The 18,292-nt window shown below is 41.9% G+C and overlaps 1 protein-coding gene across 1 annotated transcript in view; it reads right to left on the reverse strand.

Moving 5' to 3' along the window:
* Pax3 (paired box 3) overlaps positions 1–18,292 on the reverse strand; it is a 94,983-nt gene that overhangs the window by 20,508 nt on the left and 56,183 nt on the right. Inside the window, 1 exon segment of the mRNA XM_032899588.1 lies at positions 9,385–9,590. Within this exon segment, the coding sequence (XP_032755479.1) occupies positions 9,385–9,590 (206 nt within the window).

Here is an 18,292-nt window from a genome sequence, read left to right on the forward strand (position 1 = left end):
TTTAATACAGTTCCTCATGTTATGGTCACCCTCAACCATAAACCTAGGTTCACTGCTACTTCGTAACTGTAATTTCACTACTGTCATGAATCATAATGTAAATATCTGTGTTTTCTGGTGGTCTTAGGTGACCTCCCTGTGAAATGGCCATTCAACCCCCCACCATGGGGTCACAACCCACAGGTTGAAAAACCCTGTCCTATATAGTTATATGAATTGAACAAAAGTTCTTACAAGCAGCGCCGTTTGCCTATCTCTTTCGAATGTGACCTCAATTAGAACAGATGCTAATGAAGTGCTTCAAACAAAAGGGAAGGTCTTTGCCGTGAAACTGGTTTATTGTTTCTTTTGGTACCTGTGCTATATACTGTTATGCTCTGTGCTGAACACCATACTAATCACCCTATCTATGTTCAGAAAAATCAGTTGGAAAATAACTTTTCTACCAGTAATTCAAAACCAGGTCTTTCTTGTGTCAAAAGAAAAGAAAAAAAGATGCCAATCAGAAACATAACTGAAGGGCTAACATGTCGAATGATACTATGTAGGTCTTTAATACACCTTGAGATCCTGTCCAATTATGATTTAAACCTGAATAATTAAAATATAAAACAAAACTTGTAGTAAAATTTTCAGAGTGTGTACATAATATTTACCACAGGAGAGGATTCCTATCAATTAAAAGTATTAATATTTTTATGCAAAGGTTCACTGGATTTAACATGGGAGAAAACAGCATTTGAAGCTGAAGGGTTAGGAGGGAATGAGAGAGGAGTTTGGGAATCAGGCAGCCTCCTCCACAGAGTCCAAAAGAATGGCTCACCAAACACAGAAACTCTGTGTTAGAAAGTCAAGGAGTCAGAAAAACTTTAAAGTGGGCACAAAGTTTCTGCTCATTTCAAAGTTGGCCATGAATGTCACAAAGAGTATCTTTCTAGGTAGAGGTCACAGTAGAGTGCAGAAAGACTTGACAGCTTGACTAAGAATGCAACAGAGAAAGTCCTTGCCTAGAATACATATGGGAAGTAACTTGCAAGAGGCCATTCTAGCCTTTGACCATGCGGGTTCCAGGGGTTGAACTGAGGTCATCAGGCTTCGTGGCAAGTGCCTTTATCCGTCATTCCCAAATATTAACTTTTAATAGTCATTATGTTTCCAAGGGGGAAAGAAGGTAATCCAGTATTTTCCTATATTGAAGCTTCACTTGACTTAACAAATTCCCACCTGGAGTCATGGGACCAGGACCACTCCATTTCAAGCCTGCATTGGTTGTGTTTTCTCCCTACAAGACTAAGCTATTATGACTCCCAGGGGCAACATGGGAAGAAAACCAAGGAAGAGCTTGGCACAATCTGCGTTAGTGGAAGAAGAGTCTAGGGGTGAAAATTCATGCCTAAAAGTCCTTACCCTACCACCCACTTTAGTCAAACTTTACATGATAAAGCTACAAAGATTAATAGACCTTCTGATTCAAGAAAGGCTGTTCCCTCACTCATTCAAAATCTACAACATGCAGCAGAGTTCCAGGTTTCTGTGCTATCCTGGAAGAAGTGAACTGCTAGATGTCTCGAGGTGACGTCATTAATGTAGTCACTGTCTTGAATTCCAGTGACTTCCCTTCAAAGCTCAGCATATCAGTTCTTTAAAATGCACTCTACCAATGCCATAGCCCTAGGCTGAGAAGTAGACGTTGGCTTTGCTCAAATAATAATGGAGAAAGATCACCACTTTCCACAAGTACCTTCAGAAGGCAGAATCCAAACAAACTAGGTGGCTACGAATTCAAAGATCATGCTTATTTTCTTTTCCCAAACCGATTCTAATAAGTACTGGAGACATAGCATAACCCATGAGGGGTTTATTTTTAAATGTTAATGATATAGTACCTGTTATAGCTACAATTTAAAAAAACCTTTTTCTCCTTTTTTGGAGAGGGTCACAAGGATGGGGGGACCATACTTGGGAGGACTGGGAAGTCAATGTGATCGGAGTTCATGATATGAAATTCCCAAATAATCAATTAAAGTATTATGAAAAAAAAAAAACCTGACTGGAAGGAGCTAGGTAGTATAGCTCAATGGTAAAGAATTTGCCTACCATGTAAGAGGCCTCGGGTTCAAACTCAAGCATTACAACTAAAAAACACACACACACACAAAAAAACCAAACTTCCAACAAGAAGCTTAGAGTTCCCAAAGGAAAGAACCCTGCTATTTAAACTGAAGCTCCCTCTATCCAGAGCTCTGTTTTGGAGAGAACCAGGCCCAGGAAGGCCCAATCTGCTTGTCTCTGGCTATTTAACCAGAGATTTTTAATGATCCAGCCAATGCCAACCTCAGTATTTCTAGAACCACCATGCCTACCAGACATATCACTAAAGGAAAAACATACTGATGATGAAGACAGCGTTCAGCCTGCGCCTTGTGTTTTGAAACTCAGTAAACATTTTCAGTTTCCAGTTGAAAAAAGAAAAACTGTCCTTAAAATGACCTTGACTGTAAAGACATGTATTGACCAAGATGGGATACTGGAATTCTGCCATCACCCTGTACCTAATTGAAAAAGATTCTATAACTCAGCATAGACTCATCAATTCTTAATAGGCAATCAACACAAAATCTACTGTATCGTGTAAAAGTGTACAATATGGAATGATTCCATCCCCAACAGAAAGAGAGAATTTATGACCTGGTTACAATTATTAATGTCTCTTTATTGGAGGCTGAACAGATGGTCCAACAGTTGAAAACACTGCTGCTCCTCCAGAGGACCCAGGTTTGATTCTGAGCACTCACATGATAACTTACAACTGTCTGTAACTCCAGTCATAGAGAATCCAAACCTTTTTTCCAGGCTCCCCATGAGCTAGGCACCCATGTGGTGCACAGACATAAATGAAAGCAAAATGCTCACACACATTAAAAAATGTTTTTAAAGAAATTCCTTCCTATTTTGAAGAGTAACCATAGCAACAGAAACAAACTGGTCTTTGATGTTCTAAGCGTGCCTTTGGCAGTAAGGCAGAGACCAAGGTTTACTAAGTCAGCTACATAGCTGTTAAGTGTAATTCTTTGGCCTATAAGTCAATGTAATTTTATTCTCCCTACATCCCCTCTTCTGGCTTCCCATTGCTGCTGACATGCTAAGCAAGTGAGAGCAGGAGGCACACGTTGGCTGACTGATAGCTTACTGTCATACACAGTTAATTGCCTGCAATTATCTGTGTGATCTCAAATATGTTAAATATAACCCCAAATCAAGTTTTTATTCCAATTGGTGAATAGCAGCCTGGCTCATTTTGACCTGTCCAAAGTCTTTTTTTGTTTTTTGGTTTTTTTTTTTTTGTTTTGTTTTGTTTTGCCATTGAGTCTATCAATAAGTTGAGTTACACCTCTTTAAAAAAAATTATCTTCTTGTGGACTTCCACATTATAAGATCCAATGGTTATGTGAGGCAAAATTCAAATCATTCAAAAGCATCATGATAACTATGAGAGGAAAAAATAATGCATTTAAAACCAAGAGTACAATTTTCATAAAATTTCCCTTCGTGATTAGGTATCTAACTTGTTCAGACTCAACCCTATAAGTTGGGGTGGAGAGGATTTTCACAGTGAAAAATGCAGGGATGCTTTTCAGTCAGAGAGGCATGATGCAGACCAGTCGGAAGTCAAACCCCAGCTCCCCGCTTGCCCCCACTCTGACCTTTAATGTTTTGCTTAGTGCCGGTAGAGTTCTGTTCTCTCATTGCTAAGTGAGAAATACACAACCCACTTCAACACACAGTTGTAATCGTTTAAGAGAGCAATGTGGTAAAGCACTTGAAAGAATGTTAAGGAGCTACAAGCTTTCAATAAATGAATCACTATTAAAATCTCACACGAACACTTCTGAGAAATCCAAGTGTTTTTCGCTCTGTGGTCAGCAGCCAAGGCCTTTTGTGCCAACTAGCAAACAGGGAAGTGCCCACAGAACACCTCAAATAATTGGGAGCCAGTTTGACTTGAATGGTGGCTTAGGTCAAATTTGCTTCCAAGTTTCATGGATTAGTGCTAATTGTCCCATGGTGTGAGCCTAATTTTACCCTTCAATAAATTACTTGTTCCCATTTTGGATTTGTCCTCAAAGGCAGTCTAACCTCCATCACTTCAGATGAGCTATTGCAAATGCAATTTGAAAAATGGGAAGGAAAACATCATGCTCGATCCCTTAAAAGAGAATTCCACAGGACTGTAAAATGCTCCATTAAACACGAGCTTCTGTGATGTGTATGCTACCAGGCCAAGAAGAGTACGCGTCAAGTCGGTAACTTCAGGACACATCGCTGGTTTCCCAGACCCTATCACTCACTCCCATCTCCTTTCTCTTCCAATGCTCTGCTCTCCCCAGCCCATTGCTGCTACCCAGCATCTACGTGGAGGGAGAGCAGGCAGAGGAGGACTGCCACAGGTCCATGGACACATGTAAGCCCAGACATCCCTATCTTAACACATCAAGAGCAGTGTCCTGTGGAGAGAGGCAGGTGACTATAATTTGCTTCCGTTATAGAGTTCAGGGTTTTTTCTACCTATCCCACCTTCTAAACTATAGAGGAAAGTTGGGTGACTTTAGAACTCCTTTGGACTTTCTTGAGAATCTCAAACTTGTAGTGCAGAGGATCCTGAGAAATCATGCTGCCCAATAGAGTTTCCCTCTTTTTCTTATTTTATTTTATTTTATTTTAGTCTTTAAGTATTTTGTCTTCATGTATATCCATGCCTGTATATGTATGTCCATGCCCAAGGAAGCCAGAAGAGGTCATTGATCACCTAAGACTGAAGTTACAAATAGTCATGAGATGCTGTGTAAGTGTTGGGAATTGAACCAGGGTCCTCTGCAAGGGCACCAAGTGCTCATAATCACTGATCTGTCTCTCCAGCCCCTCCGAGTAGCTTTCAGTTTAAGGATAAGGGAAAGATGATATTTGAAATTATAAAATCCAGAGACACTGTCCCTAGTCAAGACTTATGTAAACAGACAGACCACACACACACACACACACACACACACACACACACACACACACACACACGAAATAATCTCATGTTACCCAGCTCTCTGGAAATCCATCCATATTTACCCTGGTGGCCCTTGAACCCATACTGGGATCACCTGATATAATTCATCCTCTACTTAAAAAAACGAAACTCAAGTGCAAACTCAACAAAATGTTCTTGGCAAACTAGGACCAAAAGCCGCTCCTTCTACCTCCTGGTCAAATGCTGTTTCCACAGGTGGCTGTCCTTCATGTCTTCTCTCTTCTTCACAGAAAGAAACTGGCCTAGTTCATCCTGAGAAGAAATGCTTACTAAGCCCCTTGCATGCCATACTTGTCCGCAGGAAACTGTCTAGTTTAAACTTTCATGTTGCCATTATTTTGCTCATGAACAGCTATCCAAAGAAGTCAACTAACAATCTGTCTTTGTCCTTGTTTCTGATTTTTTCCTTCTTTTCTTCCTCTTCTTCTGACATTATTTCTAGGCAGAGCCTTTGTCGCACAATAGAGGACCCTAGGGTGTTGTGTGCTTAGATCGGGCAGTGAAAAGACACGACTTGTCCAAATGAATTGCTCTGAAACACTGACAAAGGCCCGAGTTATTATAGCTTTAGTTTCATCTCTATTCAGAAGACACTGGAAATATTTTTCCTCAAGAGGGTAGAACGTGGAATGTGGACATGGTTTGGGGTTTGAGGGTTTGAGGTTTGGTTTTCCCAGGTGCCCCAAATTAAAGTAACTCACACTTTCTGGCTATCATTCAAAGTGAATTGATTTAGCTACTGCTTTCCCAGACCTTCCTGAACGCTCCAGCATTTTCTGCTGGCATTTTAATCAGTGATTAACTGCTCCCTTCTTTTTCCTGCTGGGTTAAGTCAAAGATCCATATGCTGGTTGTTCTAGGGAATTTGTTAGGCCGTAGATCATAGTCTGGTGCAAGACATGATGCGTCTCAAGGGAACTAAAGAAGCCATAAGGAATGTAAAGAGTCACCGGGTTAAAGCCACATTAAGACAGCTGTTACATTAATGAGGGCCCTGCTTTGGAGGGGAGGCCACCACATAGAAAAATATGAACCAGTCTTTATTGGTTTGATCCCGTGTCCTCTGAAAGTTAATAGGCTATTATTATTATGCTCTGGCCTTCACCGAGCCAGATGAGAATTTGAGGACTATACAAGCTTCGTGGGTTTGAGATAGAGCAGGGATGAACACACTTCAGATTTTCATTCTTCTTTGTCTCATCATTGTGAAGTTTAGCTTCTATTCACGCTGCATTCAAAGCTGGCTATGGATCGGTCTTTAGAACCCACCAGTATGCTTGCCCAGCCATAACGTACAAGAGCTAAGTCTTGAAATCGAGAGGACAGTCCATGGGAAATCACTGAGCCTCATCGCACACTCAAACTGGGCAATCACAGGACTCTATCAGAAGCAAAATCGATGTGATATGGCTTTTTTGATGTATGTTATACCCATGGTTATAGTATTACAACATAGGAGAACTAATTCATCTCACTAGGATACTAAGTAAATGCATCCTGGTCCATGGCTAAAGAAGATGGTTTTTGTCGTGTGGAAGAGGGGAGGATTTTGGGGGGTGGGGATTTAGCTCAGTGGTAGAGAACTTGCCTAGCAAGCGCAAGGCCCTGGGTTCGGTCCCCAGCTCCGAAAAACAAAAACAACAACAAAAAAAAAAAAAAAACAAAAACAAAAACAAAAAAAGAGAGGAGCACTTTGTCCCAGTCTTTCTTTCTTCCTTCCTTCCTTCCTTCCTTCTTTCCTTCCTTCCTTCCTTCTTTCCTTCCTTCCTTCCTTCCTTCCTCTCTTTTGTGTGTGTTTAGTGTTCACATGGATAAGTTCATGCATCATGTTCATGTACATATCAAAGTTCAAGCTCGATGTTGGGAATCATCCTCTACCTCTTCCACTATTTATCCACTGAGGTAGAGGGACTCTTAACTGAACCCAGAGCTGGTCAATGCAGCCAGTTTGGTGCTAGCCAACTTTCTCAGGTGATGTCCTATCTCCTCTCTCTGAAGCTGAAGTTATAGAATGCTGCCTTGCCCAATAGCATCTGCATAAGTCCTGGGGATCCTAGCTGTGGACCTCGTGCATGCTCAACAAGTGCTTTAACCACTGAACCACCAAACAATCTCCCCCAATTCAATACATCCAATGTTCAACTGTCAGTCTCAGGAATCCTATCGTACCCATGACTATTCCCATCACCCTTCTAACCCACCTCCAACTTACACAATCACTACTTACTTTCCACCTCAGAATACTTCCGCCATCACCCCATCCTTGTCGATCCTGTCATCTACTTCTTGCCACAGCCCCCCGTGAGCCTGATACCCTGATAGGCGAGCCTTAATGGGTGTCCTGAGCCCAGCTCTGCACCAAACCTTCCTCTGTTCATACTCCAACCAGAGGGCACTAGTCCCTGACCTCCCAGAATGCCTGGATGGAAGATGGAGTTGTCATCTCATATGTAGCTCAGGCACTTCCAACTTTGTCCCTTTGCTGTGCCCTTGGATGAATATGTGTCCCCGTCCCTATCCAATGTAGGCCATTTGACCTACTTTTCTTTTTCTCCAAGACTTCATCTTTTCCTTTCCTCCACTCAAGTGATGCATTTTTGATGATTTTTATCGTCACTTAACATGTCTGCTTTGTTTGTTTGTGATCATTTGTATGCTGACTTCGTTGCCCTTCTTAGACTGCAGCTTCCGAAGAGAACTACTAGCCCATCTCTTCACCCCTTGACTGTTCTGATGCGACTTAGACCACATGGGAGACTGAATAAAGCAATTCCTCTCCCTAGACTCTGCAGTCTAGGGAGACTCTTGAAGACACTGCTTCAATAGAAAGAGTAATGCAGTGGGCATAGGAAAGTGTTGATAAGTCTAGGGACCATGTCAACCACTGAGTAGCTCACTGCCAAAAAGCCTAACTTTGACTATGAAATACTGGGTCTATCACCTGGTATTTCCTGATAGAAAAGCTAAAATTATAGAATGACCAAGAATTCTGGAAATCCCTTAGACTTGTGTAATATACCCAAAAACCGAAGGGAAAGCTCACTGCTGACTATGAAAGCATTATTGTCCACTCAAGTTAGGCACGGCAACTTAAATAGCTTTTTCTAGAAGCCCTCCCAGAGAGGTCAAAAGATAATTTGGGGTTGGAGAAATGGCTCGGCCGGTTAAAGGTATTCGAAATTAAGCTTAATGCTCCGAGTTTGATCCCTAGAACCCATTTGGAGGAAGGATAAACTAGTTCCTACGACTTGTCCTCTGACCTCCAGTTACAGACACAAAGAAATTAATTCATGTAAAAAAATAAAAAAAATTAATTAAGCAAGATCGTCCTAGTTTTCTTTCTGTTGCTGTGATAAGCTCAACCAAAAGCAACTTGAGAAGGAAGCTCATCCTCTACCCTCCATTCAAGAAAGCCACGGCATGAACCTGGAGGCGTGAGCTAATCAGAGACCGTGGAGGCTCACTGCTTACTTGTGGTTCCTCTGACTCATGCTCAGCTCAGACCACTGAGAGGAGATAGGACTAGGAATGGCACCACACACAGTGGCTCGACTCTCCTACATCAACGAGCAATCGAGAAAATGCCCCCACGGGTATGCTCATAGACCAATCTGACGGAAGCAGTTCCTCAGCCAGACACATTCCTCTTCCTACATGTGTCACCTTGACAACCAAAATCGGGCATCGCAACAATCTTAAAATAATGCAATTGCTTCCAAACTATCCAATCTGTAAAAGAAGAGAGTGCGTGAATTTTCGCACACTTTCCTAATGGTAAGGCCACGGGTGAAACACTTGGGAGCCGTGGTTTCTATAGCAGCAGGCAGCAAGTAGTGTTAGCTTAGGTAGTTATTTAACTAGCTGAAGCTTCTATTTCCTCATCCACAGACTGGGGATGGGAACTATGTCAACCAAGGGCTTTGGTGATGATTCATGAGTTAATTTGTGTGAAATACAAGACTTAAAATTGAGCCTCGAGCAAAAATAACCACTCAAAATATGTTTGCTATTACCTGGGAACCACCCTCAATAGCCATGTAGTTTCTGGTAAGCTATCAGGATCCTAATGTTGAGTGCACAGGAAAAGAATGAACTTCTGTGTGCTAAAAACATAGCCTCCAACAGCAACCAAAGCCTACAGATCCTCGTTTACACTAAGCACTGTTGCTATTGTGGTTTTCTTGGCCTCGAACACTTCTTGGCTGTGTTGTAAGGCCAGCACTTAGGAGGCCCATGAATTCATACCGGCCGGAGCTACTTTGTAAGACCAAACAACGAAAAAGTCCCTGAAGTCTGGGCATCAGTACCTGCACTCGGGCCTCGGTAAGCTTCGCCCTCTGGGCCAGCTCCTCCCTGGTGTAAATGTCTGGGTAGTGGGTTCTCTCGAAAGCGCGCTCCAATTCCTCCAGCTGCTCTGCGGTGAAGGTGGTTCTACTCCTGCGCTGCTTCCTCTTCAGCGGTAAATCAGGTTCTGAGTCAATGTCCGAGCCTTCATCTGACTGAGGTGCGGAGGCTAAAAGCACAAGAGGGAAAGGGGAAAAAAAGGGTAAAGTTGAATCCAATAGCAAGTCTTCCCAGCCACGGTGACCGGAAGCCTGAAGTGCTTGCTGTCTTCTCACGGACACCAACCCTCTTATATCACACTATCGGGCTATAAAATGGTTCTTGATATCTTCTCCTAGTCTGTCTCCCTGCAGCAAATCCCCCTTGAAGTATTTACTCTGAGTATCCGTTATTCTGAGCCTTGGGAAACGACGGGTCCTAGTCCGTTTTCACAGGCCTGCGCTTAGCAATCATCCATGTAAGAAATGAAACACATCTCCCTAAGTAACCCAGGCTGGTCTTGGCCTCAAAATCCCTCTGCCTGATTCTCCCAAGTGCTGGGATTCAGGTGTGTGCCACCATGCCCTACCCGGCTTTTAACTCGTTCTCTGATGAATTCCTACTAGTGACAGAGGTGAACAAGTGAGTGATAAGTATAATGACAGATATGTATGAAAATGCCGTAAGGACACCAAGTACTTTTGTATGCTAACTTTAAGTCTTAATCTTAAAAAGATACTATCTTTTAAGTAATTGCGATTTAAAATATTTTAAAATTGACTTAGTACCTAAAAATAATGGAGGATAGCAAACTTTTAAGGATTCCCATGTATTATAAATTCCAACACTATTTAAAAAAAAATCAGTACCACATCACTAGAAACCGGGAAATGCTTTAAGGAGAATTTCTGTCTTATTAATGGTAATCTCAAGAACTAATCCAAACAGGAGACACTGTCTGGTGAGCCATCCCCAAAGTGAAGTTCAAAGTCTGGGTCTCTGCTGAGGCAGAGGAGAAGTCTGGATTAGCTGCCTGACTGCAGGAGCCCAGGGCAAAAAGGGAACGGAGGCCCCTTGTTCAGAAGTTATCACAAATTTCAAGAGAGCCTTAATCAGTGCTTAGACCCCTACGCTGCATGACTGCACAGGACCAAAGACCCTGAAGCTGCCCCTACCGTGGCTTCTCCCAAAGCAGCCTGTATTTTTCTATATTAATGTCGGGGGTGAGCTTTATAATTTAGTATGCAAGTGACTAGAATAGGAAGTGGGGGCAGAGAATGAGATAGAAATGGCATGAACAACCCACTTCTTTGGGGGGGGTAGGGATCAAGTGGCAGGGGTTTGTTTTGGTCTTTTTTTTTTTTTTTTTAAGAATTTTGAGACAGGGTTTCTCTATGTAGCCCTGGCTGTTCTGGAATTCACTCTGTAGGCCAGGCTAGCCTTGAACTCTACCTACCTCTGCCTCCCAAGTTCTGGAACTAAATGCTTGGATCACCACCACTGCCTCTACCTACACCAGTACCACCACCTATACCACCACTGCCGCCACCACCACCACCCCCAAGCCAGTTCTGAATTTTTAAAGGAAGAATCTATAAGAAGAGCTTGAAAAGCTTTGGTGCCATTTCTAGGCCACCATTTGATGGGGAGAGAGGTAGTACACAGTTGCCCTTGTATATACTAAGAAAGTGTTAGTGCCTGTACTGCAAATTCATTCCCACAACAGAGGACCTGTTGACCTATAAGGAGAGGTTTCTGTGATTAGAAGACATTCAAGCCCAGGGCACTACAGGGGTGGGGGGGGGTAGCTGTCCACAGCTATCAGGGACAGAGTCTCAGACACGAGCAGGAGCCACAGCAGCTTTGCACCTGAGCACATTCAAATGCACCCTAAAACCTCCCCAAACAACTGGGGGCAGTGGTCGGCCTGCTAGAGAAGGGATTGAGATGTACCGTGGCAAATGGATACACCAGGATGAAGGCTACAGAGTCCTCAAGTCAACATCAAGGCAGGGGTGTCAAGATGGTCCAGTGGTTAAAGGCACTTGCTACGTAAGCCTGACAAACTGAGTCTGATCCCCAGGAATCAACATGAAAGGAGACTTTACACAGTTGTACAGTTGTCCTCTGACTTCCAGGTATGCACCTGACACATAAGCATTCAAACGCACACACACACACACACACACACACACACACACACACACACACTACAAATAAATAATTTTTTGTAAACATCAAAGTAAGTTATTTACAACGCAGTCTGGTAGGATCAGACAAGTCCTTGGAAAACACAATGAGGTCTATATTTTTAACTCCTTGCCCTTTTGAGGCAGGGTCCCACTTGCCTAGCCAAAGCTAGCGCAGTCAAAGCTGGTGTCAAACCTTTAATCTTCCGGCCTCAGCCTCAGTCTCCTGACCGCCGGGATCACCAGTGGATGTTACCGTGCCAAGTGATGGATCTAAGTTCTTTTTTTTTAAGTTTTATTATTTACATATCTGAGGGTGAGGAATGGGGGCGCTGGAGTAACAGCACTCACGTGGAGGTCGGAGGACGACTTCCGGGACTGAGTTTTCTCCTTCCACCATGTGGAAGATCAAATTCAGGTTGTCAGGCCTTGGAGCCCCCTCTCTGGATCCAGTATTTCTAGTTCTTAGAACCAAATCTCATTCTGTCCTACAGAGACTCAAACTTCGCTGTATTGTAGGACGAGTTATAAGCTTCCCAAAAGGTGAAATGAGTCCCCGGGCGTGACTTTACATTTTTCTAATATTTTAATACTTCTACATTTAATGCACACCTACGGACTTTGAAAGGAAGAAACAGCAAATTAGCCATTAACTAAAGAAGATACAGCTGGGAGCAAATGCACTGCCTATAAAAGTAAAATCTTCCTATACGATACATTTGGTGTGCGTTGTATCATACGCTTGCTTTTTCACTCACTCTTGCCCTAATTTAATATAAAATCATCTCAAGCTCAGGAGATAAGGAGACAGGCGTTGGATGGCTTTAAGGACAAATTCAAGCAATATTCCGCATTACCGGTTTTTCCTCTCAGAATCCCCAAGCATATAAAATGCTTCCTGCCACATTTTACCCACAACCTGCACTTTCTCATATGTATGTTTAAACTGTAAGCATGACACTCCTAGAGAGACAAATTGCCTGTTTCCCCAAGAAGGCAATTCATTTCCACAGACTGTTTTCCTTCCCCATTCCAGATTTCTGTTGTCCTGATTTCTCTTTCACAGTGGAGGTAGGTGAAAGGCTCAACAGAGTTAAAAGTCTTTCCAGGAGCTTCCCCTGTCTGTGAGAACCCTAAATCTTCTCGTCTACATTCTGTTACTCTGCTCCCATTAGGATAAAGGTATGTGGGAATTTTCATGTTTCCTTGGAACTCTCTGGGGTTATTAAATCCTCCCAAGTAAATATGATGTGCCATGCACTGTCAGGTCAATTAATCAAAATCATCTCTGCTTTCTGAAGAAAAAGATTGCTTGGATGTGTAAGCACCACCAAGAATTAATCCTGAGGGTCAAGACCACCATGTTTTACCTAACAATCAATATCCCCAGAAAATAAATTCTGTGAGTTCAAAGCCCTCTGCCTGACTTGCTCATGCTGGGGACCTGGTGCTCAGTAGGTGCTTAATAATTGCAAGTTGAATGAATAGAAGTACGTGGCAAATTTTCAGTTTCCCTCTGACTCTGATTTCTCTGCTTATCTACTTCTGTAAGACAGAGACTCTGCTCTCTGCTAGCCTCCCAATATCTATTTAGAGGTTTTCGGGTCTATGAATTCTTAAAAATTATTTTCAAGGGTTTCTAAGCATTTGTACAGATCTGTGTGTTTTGAGAACGATTATTAATTTTTTACAAAAAAAGATTGTGTGTGTGTGCATGTGTGTGTGCGTGTGCATGTGTGTGTGTGTGTGTGTGTGTGTGTGTGTGTGTGTTGAAGAACTACCTCAAGTTAACAATGAAAGAAACCCAGAACTTCTTAACTCAACAGGACAGACTTTTCTACCACAAATAAAATTCTCTAACTAGCTAACAAATCACTACTTTTGCTTCTAAGCTGAAGGAGAAAGGGCTAGACATCAGCGTTTCAGAGACAGAGAGGAAATCATTTCCTTGATTTCTCGACTGGAAAATTATTTGAACCAACTGATCATTTTTGGCAATACAAAGCCACATTTTTACAGGCTAATTGTAACTTCTCCCCATTTCTAAACCCCAAAAGGATGTGGGCTTTAAAATATGTAAAGTCAGCAATCCAAGGTTAATTGACCAGCTAGGAAAATCTAGCTCTTTCTAAGACGGAAATACTACCATTTCTTCTGTTACTGACTAGAAGTAAAACTTAACATTTGTACAGAGCCAAACTAATTCACAACAAGCAAGTGTATTTGCATCATTCAGTTTTTACTAGGAGCAAATCTCAGTTTGAAGTCCCAATTTTATAGCACATAGAGACTCTTTTCTTGTAGTTCGTCTCTTAGCCACATTCTGCGTTGTCAGGGTAGAAGAACAAACTCGATAGTAGGTAGATCCGACACACAATATAGAAAAGAAAGCAAGGCAAAGCAAGAAAAAAGGCAGCTTGATTTAAAGAAATAAAAGGTTTTCTCCTCCTCCTCCTCCTCCTCCTCCTCCTCCTCCTCCTCCTCCACCTCATCCTCCTCTTCCTCCTCCTCTCCCTCCTCCTCCTCTCTCCTCCTTCTCCCCACCTCATCCTCCTCTTCCTCCTCCTCTCTTTCCTCCTTCTCTCCCTCCTCATCCTCTTCTTCCTCCTCATCCTCCTTCTCCTCCTCCTCTTCTTCCTCTTTCTCCATAGAACGCCTGATGCTGTGACTTGGGACCTAGATAGGGAAACGTCACAGCAATAAATTACTAAGCTCTATAAACTAGTTCTATATGATCTCACTGATGCCTTCACATGCAAAATGCATTCTGTGGCTCATTAGAGAGATTGCTTTCAAAGTTCAAATTTCAGAATAGCTCTCATTAAAATAATACACATCCGTATGCATCGCATTGTATGCATGACCTAAGGTGCCACTGTTATCGCTTTGAACTGTAACACGATTCACAGATTCTTCTAAACCTCAACCCTGAATGTCACTTCACTGTGAATGCTTTTTTGTTTTGTTTCTTTTGACTCTGCCCCCAATACCCCTCCACAGTCCAGCCTCTGACTTCCACATCACTTTAGTGCCATTTCTCAAGGGGCCATGCATCAAACTTTTTAAGACGACAGAAGATTTCTCTCCCACCCTTTCTCTTGGCAAACCAAAGACTTAGCACCTTGAGCGAAGCAAAGGAAACGGAGAACCCCGGGGTTATTCAGCTCAGGCAGCTAAAGTTTGTTTTTTTGTTTTTTGGGTTTTTTAAAGATTTACTTATTATATATAAGTACATTGTAGCTGTCCTCAGACACACCAGAAGAGGGCATCAGATCCCATTACGGATGGTTGTGAGCCACCATGTGGTTGCTGGGACTTGAACTCAGGACCTCTGGAAGAGCAGTCAGTGCTCTTAACCACTGAGCCATCTCTCCAGACCCACAGCTAAAGATTTGTCCCAGATCTGTGTGACTTCAGAAGACAGACTTCACTCTTGTCACTTGGTGTACTCTAAATAGCACGCACACACACACACACACACACCATAGGTATAAACACACATATACACACATATACACATAGACACAAATACAGACACACACACACATATATAATATACAAATATATACACAAACATGAACAAATGTATATGTACACACATACACATCACATACATACACACATACACACGTATACAAATGCATACACACATACACAAATATATATGTATATACATACAGCACATATATAAATATACACATATACACATAAACACATACATATATTCAGACACATGCACACACATGCACAAATATATACACACACATAGACACATACACACATACACACACACACACACACACATACAGACACACACACACAAACTATCTTTTTGAAGAAACATGGCAGAAATGAATCAAAATAGGAATTCAGATGCCAATCATTTAGCTGACGGTCACTTTTGTTACTATTCCCCTCAAGTTTTCAAACACCACCTGAAACAAATAAAGATTGACAGAAGTGGTACACCTTCACTAACACTCCACACCAAACACAAGACTTTCCTGATGGAATTCAGGTCCCGGAAGCTTCACTGGGTTCTTTAAAAGTTCAAGGTCTAGGTATTTTTAAAAAACAATAGAATTCTTAAGAAGTGGACCTATTTTGCCAAGATATTGGATCGATATGAAATGAAAACAGCTTGAACTTCCAGTCTCCTTAAGTGGCGTCACAAACCATTTCCTGGTCCTAACTCCAGAGGCAGCTTGGAACCCAGCGTTGGCCACAAACAGCTGAAGTGATTACTCATTTATCTCTTTATTAAAGTCTTCTCTGCAGAGTAGTTATTACTGTATTATCATCATTATTATTATCATTATCATCATCATCATTATTATTATTACTATTACTATTATTGCAATGCGTTTGGTAAAAGGTTATTAAGAGCTGGATAATCTTTCAAAGAAGAGAGAAACAATAAAGAACTTGAAACACACAGGGACATCCATTAGTTATTTAATCTAAATACACACATACATAAATGTGCCAGGCCTTTTGGAAAGTATACCCCCCTTTCTCAGTAAGTGGGTGTCTAACTCGATATTTTGATAAATTCATTGTGCCTTTGCCTACCTCCAGCTAATTTTGCATTTTCAGAGGCGAATTTTCAGTTATCCTGTTGATTTCACATGAACTCCTAAAATCGAACGAATGTCCTCACTAAAAGGAATAAAGGAGTAAGACAACTGTCACACTCCACTGGAAGACAAATTCTTCCCTCAGAAACAAAGTGAACTGGGAAGAGAAGGCAAAAGTATCACCACCAGTGGCCTGGCCATGAAGTTTAATTAAAGACGGAATTAGAGAATTAGAGAGTGTCTTTGTCCCTTAGCCCCTTGTGACCTCTTCTGTAGCCTCGGGAAAGATTTCATCCTAGTTAACACTATTATACATGAAATCTTGCCTCAATTTTATAAGGATTTAGTCACATGGAATTCTGTAATTATTGGTTTCTAGACAAATATAATTCAGAGATGGGAGACAGGCAAAAAAAAAAAAGTAAGAAGAAAAAGAAACAAAGTAACTCACAAGCATGTATTTGGCCTACTGTCTGCCTTCTCAGCAGGCCCTTTTATTCGAATAATTAAAGACTCAAAACATGACGGCCATTTAAACTCTAGGTTTGCCCTAGATATAATACAATGGGATTTACAGACAAGGAAGAAAGTGGGGGCATCTCTGGAGGCCCAACTTCATAGTCATCCTTCATTTCCTTAAGATAACCCCAGACCAGACCCCCGCAGGCTTTCCCTTGGCTTCTATCTGTCCGGACTAATCTTGTCCCCTTTTTAGTCCACTGATAAAAGGACAAGATAAAAATAAGAATACTTCCAAGGGCTGCCTGAATCAGTTCACACAGTGTGTCTCAGGGTAACTACAGTATGTTCTGGAAAATCTTTAGCAGACTGGCTACACCTCTTGCCAGATTGCAGGATCCCCGTTCTGTGGACCAGCAAGCCGTTTTCAGGTCTGATGCTGCCCCTTTACACTGAGAAAGACGTGAACGACCTCTCCCGTGTTTACTCGGGTGAAAGTCAGGAACGAAGCAAGACTGATACTCCCTCGGCGGACCCAGAGTAAATGACAAATGACATTTTCCCTTTGTGATCTTTGAGATTTTTGTTGACTTATTTGGAGGCTTTTGTTGGATCCCAAGAAATGGCCTGTGGCTGAGTCCTATTCTAGCGATTTCCACGCTCCATCTGTGGAATCCATCAACAGGGCATTTACCCTCATTCAGGGTTCTGACACCTGCCTGGCAGGGTGCAGGAGACACAAAGAAAGCCAGAGTGGATGAGAAAGGGGAGGTTGGGTGTTTTTCTTTTTTTCTTTCTTTCTCATTTTTTTTTCCTAGAGAAGGGAGGAGGGGGAGTTTGAAATGGAGGCACAGTAGGGGTTAATCCAAGCCAGTTCAGAGACGTCGGCACCTGCAAGCTTCTCTTCCACATTAATTCACAAGCTACAAAGTAAACCGGGACATTGTTTTTAATGTTTTTAAACTGTACATATGTCAAGAAAATAAAGGAGTCGTACTTCTGAAAGGAACAAATCAAAAATTTGAAAACGGGCTTGGGGGAGGAAGTAAGAACAAGAAGCAGTATATGATTGAACAAGCCACCAAGCAATAAATTATTCTTTCCAGAATTCTTATCCTAGACTGGGATTCAGATGACCGACCTTTCAAAGTTTTTCTTAGCTTATGTGAATTATACATAATAATTGGTTTCACTATATTTTCATACATAATATTATATTTTGAAAATTTTCAGGCCCCATTACCCTATTCACCCCCTCCCACTCCTGATAACTCCCCTCCTCTTCCAAATTAGTCCCCCCCCCCATTTCTCAGCTGATAGGCAAAGAACGCTGGTTTAATAATCTAATCAATGGTTTTGATGTGGCGAGCAATGGTTAGTTTGTTTTTAATTTCATATATTCTTTCTAACCCAAATGTGATTTTTAAAAGGATTCTTAGTAAATTTTCACTCCTGTGTGTGTGTGTGTGTGAGAGAGAGAGAGAGAGAGAGAGAGAGAGAGAGAGAGAGAGAGAGAGAGAGCAATAGAGCAATTTGCAGGGCTTTCTCAAGGAAATATTCAAGAGCACTAAATTTGATTAAGACCCTGCAGTCCGTTACCTACCCAGGTCCTGCCCAGTCCCCGGTCTTTTGGCCTGTGTAAATGTTCCTGGATCCCCTTCCTCTCA

Source organism: Rattus rattus, chromosome 4 (genome assembly GCF_011064425.1).
Source record: "Rattus rattus isolate New Zealand chromosome 4, Rrattus_CSIRO_v1, whole genome shotgun sequence".
Classification (NCBI taxonomy): domain Eukaryota; kingdom Metazoa; phylum Chordata; class Mammalia; order Rodentia; family Muridae; genus Rattus; species Rattus rattus.